Source organism: Emys orbicularis, chromosome 16 (genome assembly GCF_028017835.1).
Source record: "Emys orbicularis isolate rEmyOrb1 chromosome 16, rEmyOrb1.hap1, whole genome shotgun sequence".
Lineage (NCBI taxonomy): Eukaryota > Metazoa > Chordata > Testudines > Emydidae > Emys > Emys orbicularis.
This window is the reverse complement of record NC_088698.1, coordinates 10,006,078-10,020,879: the sequence shown is the minus strand read 5'-3', so window position 1 is coordinate 10,020,879 and position 14,802 is coordinate 10,006,078. Positions and strand designations below refer to the sequence as shown.

The following is a 14,802-nucleotide window of genomic DNA, read 5'->3' as shown; positions in this document are numbered from 1 at the left end:
AAAGGCTCACTAGTTGTACTGACATCCCCAGTAAGGCTGAAGTACCCCATCCCCTCCCTCAATGCCCACGGATTTAGTGCACACAGCTCTAGCTGGGATCAGATATCGGTTCGTTAGTAGGCAACAATCCCTCTGCAGCCACCCTCTGGAAATTCGGCTTTGTAGCCTTGATAGCGGTTCAGACAAATGCCCAAGTCACAGAATACGGGGCGGGGAGGGGGAGGTGTTTGGATCAAACTTTTTTCTTTTTCTTTTTTAAACACATGAAATTAGTGCTAGTGAGAAGTGCTGGACTGACCACCCTGGGAACAGAAGGTGCTGCTGATCTACAGCAGGTACAACTCCAGAAGGGTCCCCGGCCCACTGCTGTGCTTCAACCCAGCCCTGGAAGGGCCAGCCCCTAGGATAAACAAGCTGTTCTTTTCCCATTGCACCTCTAAGAAACTGCCAACACACGGTGGCCCCAGGGTGCCAGATTTTCAAAGAAGCGCAGCGCTTTGGGAGCCGAGCCCTTGAGAAAACTGGCCCTCAGCAGGCTCTTGCCAGAGAGCTGCGCTCTTTGGAGTATATGCCCCCCCCCCATCATGGGGGCTGCCTGAGCACCTGGCAAACCCAACCCAGCTGCCATTTGCAACGGCGGCTACTGTTTGGAGCGCACATGGCTGAAGAGGAACAGGAGGGAGCCACTCAGCTTTCCAGTGACATTGTTTGGGGGGGGGGGGGCTTGGGCTGACATGGGAAAATCTGCTGGGGTGGGCTATTTCCACTGGTGAGGAATCATGAGGCAAATGGGAATATTCCACTTCAGCCCACCCGCAGGAGAGTTTGCAAAGGTTATTGTGCTTTTCTCACAGCTTCAGAGTCAGCATCTGAGCCAGTGGCTGCTTCTCCCCAGAATCAGGGGGTGCGTGGTGGGGGGGGTGTGACCCAGCCCAGCTCCTAGCAGGATGGTACAGTGCAGCAACTTCTGGGCACAGGTCATTCTCGGACGTGCTCCAGGCACTCCTCCAGGTTCTCTCACAGCCCTTCAATAACCCGCTGCCAGACGGCCCTTGGGAGAGCAGAAGATGCTGATCAGACCAGGCATTTCCCTGTGCTGATGTTCCCAGGTACAGAGGGGGGCTGTACATTGCTCTTTTAACAGTCCTCATGCTCTCTGTCAGGAGATTACACACCACCATATGGCCTAATCAGTCCTGACACTTCACCTGCCTGACTGCCAGCCCGGCAGAGGGAAGAGCAGCTTGTCACCTTGAAGGCTCTTCAGCTGAGCCAGGCTACCCACGGACCGAGAGCCAAACAGCCTTATTTTCCAAGAGGGCCCGATTCTGCTTCTGAACAGGCCCACGCAGGGCCTGTGAGAGGCTGTGGGAGCTGTGTGCATGGGGCACAGGGCAGAATCTGCTTCAGCTGCTTCCTGGGGTTGGTGAAGGGATGTGGGGTGATGTTGGCCATCGAGAACAGAGTTCTTTTCAGGGGGCCTTGGGGAAGGGGATGTAGACTCCCAGGAGCGGGAATTTCACCCCTAGGCTGGGTATCTTTGCACTGCCTAAGAACCTGTAAAGCACACACACACACACACACACACACACACCCTAGCTAGAGGGCCTCTGCTGCAGGCACAGAAGTGGTGTGGCCAGCTCTGCATCACTCCCCTCTCCTTGCAAACACCCCCACTTTAAGGAACAGACCTGGACCCTGTCAGGGACAGGGGGCATGACTGGGGTGTTTGGGCTGCTGGGGCATACACTGGGGCAGCCTCTGAAGCGGTTCTACCCCACAGCAAGTGCTGAACCAGCCCTGAGAGCAGGGAGGTGAATTGCCTCAGGCCCTGCACCAGCATCAGTGGATCAAGCCCCACTCCCTACCCCTGAACCTGCCTGTTGCTCTAGCTCTCATGAGACGACATAGCCAAGGCAGTGGTTCTTGCCCTCTGTGATAACACTCCCTGAGGTTTCTAGAGCACCTTCTGCCCCATAGGATCTCAGAGAGCTTTGCAAAGAGGGGAGTCCCATCCCTGCCTCATGAAATGCAGGCCCCTCCAAGCCACGCTGCACCATCACTGCCACTTCCAGACCAGACTGGAGGGAGAGTTTGAAACCGGCGGAGTGGAGCGACCCACGCTGGAAGATGGGCAGGACATCAGGATTTACACTCCCGCGCTGCTGAGACGCACCAGGGGAACTATCATGACCATGGACTGTCGGGATCTTGATTTAACGTTGCTCCCAGAAGGCGATTGCAAAAGGGATCTCTCGGGGGGGGGGGGGGGGGGCGGAGTTGCTCAGTGGCTTCCAGAAAGAATATCTGATTTCACTGGGAAAAATAAAATCGTTAGCACTTCTATCGTCTAGTGACAGTCCCCTGTAGAACTTGCAACAGGTGAGTGAGCACACTGTGAAAGGCCGAGATCAGAGTGGGACAGGAACAGAACCACAGGGCTCTGGCCAGTTCCCCCCCGGCCTAGGCTGGAAGACAAACTGCTGCCCCAGCTCAGCGAGGAAGGCTGGAATTTCCAAAGAGGCCCAAGGGAGTGAGGGACTCAATACGCAGGGAGAATCTGTGGGTTTTGAAGTGTCTAACTCCCTTAGGCAGCTTGGAAACAGCCCACAAAACAGCTTGTAAGCCAATAGTGCCCACCTGCTTCAGATTCTGTCCAAACTCACAGAGCAACACCCCGAAGAGTCTGCTGTCGGGGGGGGGGGGGGGGAACGACGACGAAGACACAGTCATAATTTACATTATACTCCTTTTCTGGTCCGAGAAACATTCACCAGCTTTGCCCATCTGCCCCTCAACCTCGCCAATAACGCCACCACCTAGAGCTCTTATCCAGTGCGTTTCCTCAGTAGATCCTACGTGCTTTACAAGGTCAGTCTTACTACCCCCCATTTTATAGATCAGGAAACTGAGGCACAAAGGGGCAGAGACTTTCCTGAGGTTGACCAGTTAGCTGTAGGCCTCACAACAGAAGCTATCATTGAGGTAAGATTTGCAGGACAACGGGGCAGTGGCCTTACATAGCACACACAAAGAACAGATCAAGTTGTGCCTTGGTTAACAGCTGTCAGTCAAGCTCAGACTCCGTTCCTGGCTGGAGAGAGCTCTGGTCCAGGATTTCTCTGCCATTGTCCCAGGCGAACGGATTTCTAATGCAGTCAGACAGTGAAAGTGAAGGCTCCATCTGTCCTCTCTGCGGGACCCACCCCACTTGTTCTATTTAAATACATGGCGAGGAACAGGCGCTGCTGGGCCAGCAGCTGCACGGCTGGGTGGTCGTCCTGAGTCCTCTCCCTGCAGCTGAGAGCTCTGCAGACACAGCGGCAGATCCTGCTCCCACTGAGGTCAAGAGGAGCTTTGTCACGGATGAGCAAGAGAGAAGGATCAGGCCCAGAACAGACCAAGCTCTCCTCTTGGCTACTTCGGGGGCAAACACCGCTGCACTGACATTCAGCCCAGCAAGCTCCACCAGTGGGGAAGGAGAGTTGGTGTCAGACTGGTGACCCCTTCTGGTCAGGGAGAGCAAGAGCTCTCAGGCTTACAGGTCACCGTGCTGCCATTAAGGGGAGGAAAGAGAGAATGGAGGGGAAGGGCTTGGCCATCCTAGGCTTGGTTCTCCGCTCACTATTGTTACTTGCATTAGCCATCTTGCTATCCAAGACACTTACTGAAAAGGCCCCCAGTTGCCACAGGATAAATACACGAGGCTGTGGAGCGCTCAGATACTCCCCAAGCCCCTGGGTGGGGAAGGGAGGCCGAGAGGCTAAGTGACTCACCCAAGGTCACACAGGACGTCTGTGGCAGAGCAGGAACTTGACCCCAGGTCTCCCAACTTGCAGGTTACAGCCCAGGCCACTCAGCCATCCTGTCTCTACCACCGTAGCACTTCGGAAGATAAGAGCCACCAGACTGTCTCAGACCTGAGGTCCATCTAGTCCAGGGTCCTGTCTCTGACAGTGGCAGATGCTTCTGAGGAAGGTGTAAGAACCCTGCAGTAGCAGATGAGGGATGATCTCCTTCCCCCCGCCCCCATCGGTCTCATCCTGGTGTCTCATAGTTAGAGACTGGCTTAAACCCCGAAGCACAAGATTTAATACCACTTCCCACATTTGTCATCATTAGAGGCCCCAACTGAGATCAGCGACCCATCATGCTCAGGTGCTGTGCACACATACATAATAAGAGACAGTCCCTGCCCTGAAGAGCTTACTATCTAAACAGAAGTTGCGCACGCTGGTGTAAATGCACCAATCTCCATGGAGCTGATCCTCATTTACACTGGATTAAGTGCAAGGAGTATCCGGCCCGCATTTGAATAGCTCATTAATGAGAACTGGTCAATTCAAATAATTCTACATCCCCTCCCCCACTGAGTTGAAGTCATTTTCTCGGGGCCTCTGTTTACCAGTTCAGGCAGCACGCCACAAGGCGACAGAATCAAAATGTGCAAAACCCCCCTCCGCCCCTCACGATGGTCTGTGCGACCCTTGGAAAACGTAGCTCAAACTTCTGGCTCTTGGTTGCTGTGAGGATCAGTTCCTTGAGTGCGCTTTGAGATCCTTTGCTGAAGGGTACAAATCAGATTGCTGCCGATAAAACGCCTCCTCCCCTGCAGCAGGGGATGTGCCAGGGAAAGGAGAAGAGGCGACAGCAAGCTGCCCGCTGCCGAGGAAGGAGGGGAATAAATGAAGAGCTGCCAGGCTGGTGGATGGTTACTGGGTGGTGACGAGAGATTGCTTCATGCAGCGAGACAGTTCAATGTCTTGAGCAGGTGGCCTCAGGGATGTGCAAACACCTGGGAAATAGGAAGGCAGCGAGTCCCCCCCCCCCCCCAGCGAGCCTGGTGATAAATAAGTGACGAGGCTCAAATGCAGAAGTGCAGTCTACCTTGAAGGCTGCAGAGGCTCTTGAAAGGCTGGGTGTATATATCACAAGTCAGGGCACCCCAATCGATCACATTCCTGGGGTAAGCTTCGAGGGCCCAGACTTAATCAGCCTTGCTGAGGATTGGCGCTGATGCCTGGGAACATCGATCCATTAAAACCAGAAACGAGGCGCACGGTCCAAGAGAGGCTGGCCGCAAGGCTTGTGCGCTGGCCTGGGAACGTTAGAGAGGAGAGGAGGCACGCCACTGCACCTGGCAAGAAGGAAGAGGCACATTCATTTAAAGCCACGGCTGTCATTCACATTCAGAGCCCACGAGAACTTCCTTTTCGTCCTCCTAGGCTGTGATGAAAAATCTTGTAAGAGGGTAGAACTTAAAGGGAAGGAGGCAATAATCCCTGGGAGGATCATTAGGACTCCTGATGCATTCAAAGCATATAGTATTTGGATGCATGTAGCAAAGCACCAGAGACACTGTTTTCTGAGTATTGTACCTTTAATTCATTCTGCTGTCTGCGGAGACTGGCAGCCACTGTGTGTCCAGTTCATGCAGACTGTTACAGAGGAGACACACACGGTGCTCTCTCAGAGACTACAGCTCTTTAGTTAATTTGTTAGTCTCTTAAATTAAGGTCATTCTGACTGAAAGCACGTCTAGAGAAACCTAACAAATAGTCCGTATTTAATCCCCTGTGCCAGCACTTGGGGCATTGCCAAGATGGTTAAAACACAACCTGCAGTAAACAACCCTGGAAATCCAATACAGAACTGTGACGGGGGAGGGGGCTTCTTGTGTCAGCAGGCATTAGAGCCCGGAGGGGAGAGGCTGAGCCCTTGCTGCTGGCAGTAATAGCTGGTTCGCTCCACCCTGGGCATCAGGGAAATGGCGTGTGGGGCAGGCAGGTTTCTGTAGGGAAACAGCAGCAATTGCAGATGCGAAAAATTCCTGCTCCCTGCAGCTTTAGAAGGGCAGCACATTTTGTGCCTTACTGTCACGGACTAGCATCACCGTCTCTTTCCGCAATGGCCCTGCCTAGACCCGGATGCCAGCGGTGCAGCCCGTCTCACGAAGACACTCATGGGTACTGTGAATGGCAGGCAGCATCCAGCTGGCATGAGCGTGGGGGTGAAGCAGTGGAAGGCGCCAGCGCACTGTAGCCCCGGTGGTACAAGCACACGCTTTCCCACCTGGTTTTCTGTTTGCTCTTCATTCACTCGATCTTCCCAGCAAAGAAAGCTGCGCTCATGCTGTAACAGAGCCAGGATTCAGCCGGCGCTCTTGCACATGCCAACGGCTTTTTCCATTCTGCAAGAACAAAAGGGCTTCCTCTCCTCATCTGCAAAAGCTGCCCTGCCCTGGTGTTTAGGTACCGGGAGATGAAAGGGGATAGCAACAGATAAGTGAGAGCACTGATCCTCAGCCTTGGAAAAGGGGAAGGATTGAATGAGCGCATGGAGAGAGGACATGTTCTTTTCTGCCTTTCGTCTCTAAAGCTCTGAAGCCGAGCGTGGCGATGGGGGAATGTAGATCAACCTGTAATTTTCCCTTACAAGCTGCTGTACAGCACAGGCTTGGTAGGTAGCCAGTGCCCGGGGGCCACTCAGCAATAACTCTCAACCATTTCTTTTACAAAAATGGTGCTTATTAAAGGTCAAAGGTAGCTGACTGAGGGGGTGGGAGGTTGATGCAGGAAAGGGAAAGAGAAGGGGATGCTTTCCAGGGGAAGAACAAACACACACACCTGGCCCAATCCTCAACTGGTATAAAATCAGAGGAGCTCCTGCTTTTTACACTAGTTATCCAGCCTACAGAGTCTGTAAAGCAGGGGTGGCCAACCTGGGGCTGCGGAGCCACATGCGGCTCTTCAGATGTTAACATGCGGCTCCTTGTATAGGCACCGACTCCAGGGCTGGAGCTACAAGCGCCAACTTTCCAATGTGCCGGGGGGTGCTCACTGCTCAACCCCTGGCTCTGCCCCCACTCCACCCCTTCCCGCCCCCTCTCCTGAGCCTGCCACACCCTCGCTCCTCCCCCTCTCCCCCAGAGCCTCCTGCACCCCACGAATCAGCTGATCGGGAGGGAGGGGGAGGTGCTGATTGGCAGGGCTGCCAGTGGGCTGGAGGCACTGGGAGCGGGGGAGAGGGGAGCTGATGGGGGGCTGCTGACGTTTTACTGTGGCTCTTTGCCAATGTACATTGGTAAATTCTGGCTCCGGCTCAGGTTGGCCACCCCCGCTGTAAAGGCGTCTGCATTGAAACATTGTCTATAAAATACAATGTTGCCCCAAAATTATTAGAACACCTATGAAGGGGATCAGCTCCAGGGACTGCAGCTTTCCCCTGCATTCATTGCTTCCTCTAGCCAGCAACTATCAGCCTCTGATCACGTCAATATCACAAATCAGCTGCATTAAAAGCAATTAGTGGCTAATAAAGTAAAGACAGCTTGTCTCAGTCCCTCCTTGGCTTTGGGCAGAGGTGTCTCTGGTTACGGTGAGAGATCCAGAAACACAGGCCACTGGCTTGTGTGACCAAGTCTTATGATATTTGGAGGTTTTCTTAAAGTCCCGGCTCCTGGAGTCATGCGACTATGTGAGAGTCCCAGCTTTCATTAAGTAAGTTTCTAGCCCCAGTGGATGCTGAGACAAGCTTGAAAACGTGACCTTAACAGCTCCCAAACCAGAAGGCAAATAGAAACCTAGCCCAGCATTCAAATAACCTGGTGATTTTTGAGCACTTGGAGTTAGCCATGCTGCAGTACGGCAGGGAGTACTGCTCTCATTTAAAGGGACAGCGTGTTTGCTGCTCTTTGCACTGGAGGCTTTAAAGCAACAGTGATTCTTTCGGAGCGACACAAGGCCGAGCCCTCGCTCACCTCCCATGCTAGTTAAAGACACGGCTGGCTAGGAGAGGCCCAATGTCATTTAAGAAGTGAGCTGATAGATGTCAATAGCTATTTCTCTTAAAGGCTGAAATTCTGTGGAGCATCTCCAGGAGGCAAAGCACAACGGGGAGTGGGGGCAGAGGTGCTCTCAGGATTCCAGCTGCTCCCAGTAACTTGTGGCCCCATGATAGATTAGCACAGTCCCTTTCTGCTCTAATATATGGCATCTTCCCAAGAGCTGCCTGTGAATCCTCCAGAACGCTCCATCCCATAGCTTCCCTCCCACAACTTCTGACACACACCCTCCCACTCCCTACACTGGGGCGGGAGAGAGGATCAGCCCAGTGTCTCTTGTCCCAGCTCTACACTGCATCTCTGTTGAGGGAGTCCTCTCCTGGCCTCTTTATGCTGCCAGGTCAGGGGAATAGAATCTGTTACAGAAAGATATCCACGGCTAAAGCACTATAGCTACTTACCTGTGTTGGGAAGTGTGTGCAGAGAACTAATTCCACAGCACAGTAGGCACCTAGAAACATTTTTTTAAATCAGTAAGTGCTCAGACCTGAAAATTCATCTCATGCAATGTGCAAAATCTCGCTACATTAAGTGAGCCCAGTTCATCACTGCTTAAACAGAGAGCTGGCGCCTGTATACAGGGGGAAAGGTAAGAGACCTATCCCAGGCAGCATAGAAGATCTGCTCATGATCTGAGACGGTACCAAATCAGCTAAGGGAAAAATATCAATGTGCCTCAGTGATTTTAGAGGAAAGTGCTAGAGTTTGCCTGGTTCTGATTGTGGTTAAAACATAAGAGCAAAGTCAGAGAATAAAGGATAATTAACAAATTCCCTGTTCTACTTACTAGGTGAATTTCTAAAGTAGTTTTAAATTAATTCAGGGCTGAATCCAATGTTCACTGAAGTCATGGAAAGACTCTCGCTGAATTCAATGGGATCATGCATTTTATGTGCCTGGCTCAGGATTACATGATGTGGACATGTATTTGTGTGTTAAAACCTGACTATGGTTCATTTTAATACCTGGGAAAATCATGTGACATAACAAAATACTGGTTTCAGTTATCTGGATTTTTGCTTTTAGAATTAACGTTGATACCTGCCACTGATGATCACAGTGACTGGTTGGTATAAACTTGACTAACCTTTAAAAGGGTTTTTATTAAGGATCCAGATATGGACAGAAATGGTCTTCCTAGAATAGAATTAAGTGAGATTATAGCACCTTGATTACTATGCATTGCATTCACTGAATTTGATCACTAAATTTGATAAATTCCACATATCCAGTTCTCTTTACCCATTGTGTCCCTATTTATTTTCCCTTTCTGTAACTTTTTATTTCTCTGACTATTGTTTTATCTGGTTAATAAAACTTGTAGATGCAGAAAAAGCTTTGATTCTGCTTTCTTTGGCCTAAGTAACGGATTTGAAATGAATCCATAGAAAAATCTGGGATAGTTAATGAAAATCATTTAACCTTTTCTCACCTATGTATCTTAATGGACACAGCTCCCACTTTTCTCTCTCTCACTCACACACACACACACACACACCCCATCTCTCATCACTCAGTTCATCTTGGCTTCAATTCTTTACAATGCCTGCTCATTATAGAGCAGTCAAAGCAGAGGAAATTTTGCAAGCTTCAGGGCTTAGAGTAGCCGATTCTATCCTCACACTCAGTAGAACTGACTTCTGGGAATATCCCCCATCAGAAGGGGTTGTCCCAAAGGCGTAGGTCTGGCTGAGTCCCGGAGGTGTCAGGGATGTGAGGAAGTAAGGGGAGTAAGCCACTAACTTAAACAGCCCCTGGGACTGCTCTAAGTAGCACCAGCAGCCATGCAAGCCCAGAGTTTAAAGGATGCAAAATGATGTAGCCTTTACTCCCAGAGCCAGGCTGGGCCTCCACAGAATCTATCCCGTGCTGAATGGACCCTTCGAGCCAGCCTGTTCCCACACTGCCTCCCCTTGCTCATGTTTCCTTTGGTGAACATCCAATGAGGCTTCGAACAGCGGGGAAGTGAAAGACAGCAAGCAGCAGCAGAAAGAAATCAATGCTGGCCAAGCGGCTAAGGAATAAGTGAAGGGAAAGAAGTGGCATGTTCTAAAAGCCTATTATGTATAATGGAGAGGAAGAAAACTGCTGTAATATAAAGGCACTCAACAGTGTCGCTTTAAGCATTAAATAGGCTTCTACCACAAAAGCTCTTTCTATTTAAAAAGCTTCCCGATTTGAACTGGAGGCATTGCTATGTTCTGACAAAGCCTGGGCTCCCTCACTTATCCAGAGTCCTGGCGTCACATGCTTTTAACCTGCCTTGTAATGACTGTCTCCTGCCAGCAATCAGGCGGCCCTGCCGGTTTCCACTGCAGGGCAGACTCCGCTCGCTGTCAAAATAAAGCCGCGCGCTCTGCGTTTCGTGAGATGAGCCTGGCTCGCTGGGGAGGGGAAGAGGACATGGCCTCCAGGGGTCGGCTCAGGAGGAAGAGAATGTTCTTCCAGTGATCAGTGCCTGCGTGGGATGGAAACAATCGAGCATGATCACAGCCCCTGCCAGGCAGACACGGACCCAGCACCATCGCCAACATGTATTATTCTCTTGCAGATTTGTCTCTTGGTTTCTGGAGACTCGAGAGATCTAAAGAGGTAGGTCTCTTCCTGCCAGAGGGAAGGCAGTGCTGCCCCTTTCAAACTCACCTGCATATATTCAGCAAACACACACACATACATTTGGGGAGGGCAGGGCGGAATCAGGCTCCTCCATAGATTGGCACAAGTAACTTCTGGAATCCCGGCTAAGGAGGGTTCATTAATTAAGCAATATTTCCCTGGAGAGGGGAGGGGAGGAGATGGAGTGCACAGGCTCTCTCTCTCCCCCCATTCCATGGGTAGAGTAGATGAGAGATTTCCGAGATCCTGCTCTTCAAGGCTCATTGCGCCATGTGACACTCAAATAAAATCAGCTGCTGTTCATCTCCCTGAATGCCAAGCCAGCAGGGACAAGGGGGTCTCTGGCCTCTCTGAGGGCACGAGCTCTAGGGGATCAGAACAGCGTGCTGCTGGGAGGCTAGATGGCAGAGTGGATTAAATAAAAAAGTCACAAGTGAAGCGAGTTCCAGGGTCTCAGCCAGGGGTGTCCAGGGGTGATAAGGACCAGAGGAGTGCCTACACATCACAGCAGCAGCAGCCAAGCATCAACACCAGTGTGGTAAGGACGTACCTGAGCTCAGGAGAAGCTCCGAAGTGGAGTAGCAGGAGATGTTTGCGACTCACCAGGACTAAGGCAGAGACACAGCCGGGTGACGTAGGATTGGTGAGAGCTGTGAAAGGGAGAGCAAGAGAAGAGGGGTTACACACTGCCATAAAGCTGCATCGGAGGCTGGTGCTTGGCTAGGAGTTAAGGCGGGTCAGGCCTGAGGTGCTGGCAAGAGAGCACACCCGTTCAGCATACTGGCTCTAGCCAGAGCTGCCCGTCTCTCACTGTCAGGAGCGTGAGAATTCACCCCCATCATTCCCAAAGGAAAGCCTGGTGCAGCGAGACACAGGAAAGGAACGTACAGAAGAAACCTGAGAGGCAGAACCACCGGGCTCCTGCGTGAGCCAGCGAGCAGCACGGCCCCACTGCCCAGCTCAGAATGGAGGAATGCATTGTGCTTCAGGGGCACGCTTGGCTTTCCACTCTGCTTGGCACAGGGACCTGTTCCTCGCTGGAACTATCAGGTGCACACACCCACTTGCTTTCAAATATTAAACCTGGAGGAGACCAACTCTGAGGGCCCACACCACAGTGGCTCCCAGTAAGGACTGGCTGCAGCTTTCTGTAGCTCCCCAATCCTGGAGCTGCTTTTCCATGGTTCTAACCCCAGAATGATTAGATCAGCCTTAAGGCTGCTCTAACTTACACCGTCTCAGGGGCTGTTACACCAGCAGGCGCTCAGTGTGCTCTGGTCATGCTCTGAGCACTCCTCCAAGTCACACCCGGTGTCAGGGAGGGGAGGGTTGAGATGGGGCTGGTGCTGAGCTCTACATCAGACACGGATTCCCCCTTACCAAAGTGACACCCAACTGGCCCCTTAGGACTGTTACAGGAGTGCTCTATGAATGGGAGAGGTCTCCCTGTACGAAGACAGTTAACAGATTCATTACCAGTAGATGGCACTCGCGAATACGTAGCACGGATCAGGTTTGGTAGGACCAATAAAACTTCTGGTTATTGTACAATGCAGCTTTTTACATCCACTCTTAACACAGGCACCTCACATGCACTACGGGCACATTATTCTCTCCATTTTACAGCTGGGAAAACTGAGGCACGGAGACATTAAGGGATCAGACCATGGTAACACAGAAAGGTTGTGACAGAGCTAGGAAGAAACCCCAGCTTCAGTATAACCCAGTGCAGTGCCTTAGCCATGAGACCATCCTTCCTCTTATAAATCCTTCCATTCTAAAGGATGGGTAGAGTAGCAGAAAGGAATTGCACCTCCTGCTGTTGTAATGCAGCCACCTCTGGGGTTTAACCTGACCATTTTTAACCAGTGTGCAGCAGACACTACTCAGCAGTTAGTACAGGAAAAGATAGCTGCAACTGCATGTGGAATTTATTTTAGGTAGGCAGAATAATACTGTACCACAGTGCAGCTTCCAACAGCAAATCAGTAGCGTCTCTTGGAATCTTCTACACAACAAAACGCCAACTTCCCCCTGCATCCTGCACCAGGGACTCTAGGGAGAGCCATCTCCAGGGTGCAACACAGCATGATTTTTAGCGATGGCTGAAAATCCCAGTGTAGCATCACAAAACCCAATGACTTTGGAGGGAAAACTCACTCAGAGCAGCAACCCTGGTGATCACCATTTAGAACCAACACTACCCAGCAAAGGAGCTTGAGAGAGGAGGAAGCAGCGCTCAGTTGTTGTTCTGCGTTGCGGAGGGAGTGGTACTTAATGACTCAGGAGATGCATAATGGGCTCCAGAGCTCTGCCATTAGCTGGTGACTGCAGGGTTAAGTCTGGGCCCAGAGATAGTGATACCCACCCAATGGCTGTTGTTGGCCACCTAGCAGGTCTCACGGCAGTTCCTAGAGCAGTGTTCTCCTTGAGGGCAGCACTGGGGAAGTTTGTACTGCTGCTTCCTTTGCCGTACCAATCCCGTCACTAAACTGGGGGGGTTGTTTCCCAGAGCGATTGAGCGAGGTACAGGCAGAGGGTGGAATGGGGCTACCTGTGGGCAGACGGTAAGCAGGATCTAGCCCTTGTAATGCACCGTTTCCCACTTCCTCCTGCTGCTAGCTACCCGGCATTCAGCACTAACAGTGTTCTCCTGCACCCACCCCAAACATCAGCATCTGCGACCTGTGTGCTGGGCTCCGCTCTGCAGAGAAGCTTTGGAGCAAGGAGCCTCACCCACCAGTAATTCAGAGATCGTGGAAGGGGTTGTGTTTGAGGCCAGCACTATCTTCCATGATGCTTCCTGAGCGCAACCTCCTGTGATGAGATTCTGAGCTGCCAACGCCCTGGTTTCATGGTGGAGGCAATACACACAACGGGGAGTACCTAATTGCAAAGTGCCGTACTCTGCTCTCCTTGCTCACAGCAAGTAGCACTTACTCACAGAAGGAGCCCCATTGAAACCAGTGGGATTACTCAGTGTGAGTAAGGGTTGCAAACATCCGGGCCTTGTCTGCCATTTCACTTGTTATGGATAATTCATGAAGCTGCAGCCTTGCCTGCACATTGAAATGGGGTGTCTGAATTCACGGGGGAAAAGAACGGCCACCAGTTTAAAAAAAACAAAAAAAAAAACAAAAAACGACATGTATTCCTCAGGGTAACCAAAGCAACACAGCTTAGGGATCCCCAGGGTAATGTATGGAGAAGTACTAAACTGCAGGCATGGCTGAGTGAAGAAGGATGGTCCAGCGGTAGGGCTTCTGCCTAAGATTTGGGAGGCCTGGCTTCAAATTCCTCCTCTTCCACAGCCCTGCTGTGTGACCTTGGGCAAGTCACTTAGTCTTTCTGTGCCCCCTCGCCTCCCAGGGATGCGGTGAAGGTAAATGCATTACAGGTTGGGAGGTGCCCAGGTAAAGTACCTGAGGGAGATGGAACACAGTGAGAAGTTCAGCACTCAAGGAATTCCCATCAGACATGTTCACAGTGGCCCATGGAGAGGGGGACTAAGCATAGCTGGGACCAGAAGGCCTGGAAAGAGGGGTGGAAGGGCAGAGAATTTCTGTCACAACCTCCCTTGGTGAAAAGTAGCGTCTATTCCAGTTGTGGCATTTAACCATACAAACAAAGAGCCAATTTCTGCTCATTTACACTTGGGCATCCTGGTTGCAAGGGAGCAGAACTACACTGGATACTGACTTAACGCAACCAAGTGATCGAGCCACGTCTCCCAGCCACAGGCATTTAACTATTGCCACCAGTCAGTTGAAGATACTCTTGTCTTTAACTCGTTCTATTATTTCATAGGGTTATGTTAATCGGGTCCATTTCAGCTGGAGTTTCCCCTCTTAGTCAACGTTCCATGTGCTGAAATCCTTTTCCTTTGTAGGAAGCATCTTTCCAAAGGTAAAGACGACAGGAATGCTCAGGTTGCAAGCCTGGGTTCCTAAGCTGCACCTCCGTGTTCTGCCTTTATACTCCGGTTTCACAAGACCTCAGAGCCAGATTTTCAAGTGCTTAATGCTCACAACCAGGCCCCAATTTTCCAAAGAGAACTCAGCTCTAGAGCCAGTTGACTTTTTTGCCCAAAAACAGATTTTCCCGATGAAATAGGGGCTTTGTCAAAATCTATTTTTTCCTCACAGGAAAATTTGATTTTGACAAAGTTTCCCAGTGGGAAAATTCAAAAACAAACCAACTTCCAAAGTCAATTCAAATCAACACTAACCCAAAATATTTAACCGCAAGGTTGACATTCTGACAGTGCCAGCATTTTGAAATAACACATTTTGATCAAAAAAGCATCAAGAGTGTTTGGTTCAGAAGACCAAATCTAAGGTCTT

At 51.0% G+C, this 14,802-nt stretch overlaps 1 protein-coding gene across 1 annotated transcript in view; it reads right to left on the bottom strand.

Annotated features, from left to right (window-relative positions):
* The window catches only part of SRRM4 (serine/arginine repetitive matrix 4), a 212,731-nt gene extending 198,793 nt beyond the window's left edge, over positions 1-13,938 (bottom strand). Inside the window, 3 exon segments of the mRNA XM_065417922.1 lie at positions 11,010-11,070; positions 11,073-11,109; positions 13,882-13,938. Coding sequence (XP_065273994.1) covers positions 11,010-11,070; positions 11,073-11,109; positions 13,882-13,938 — 155 coding nt within the window.
* Between the last annotated feature and the right edge of the window lie 864 nt (positions 13,939-14,802).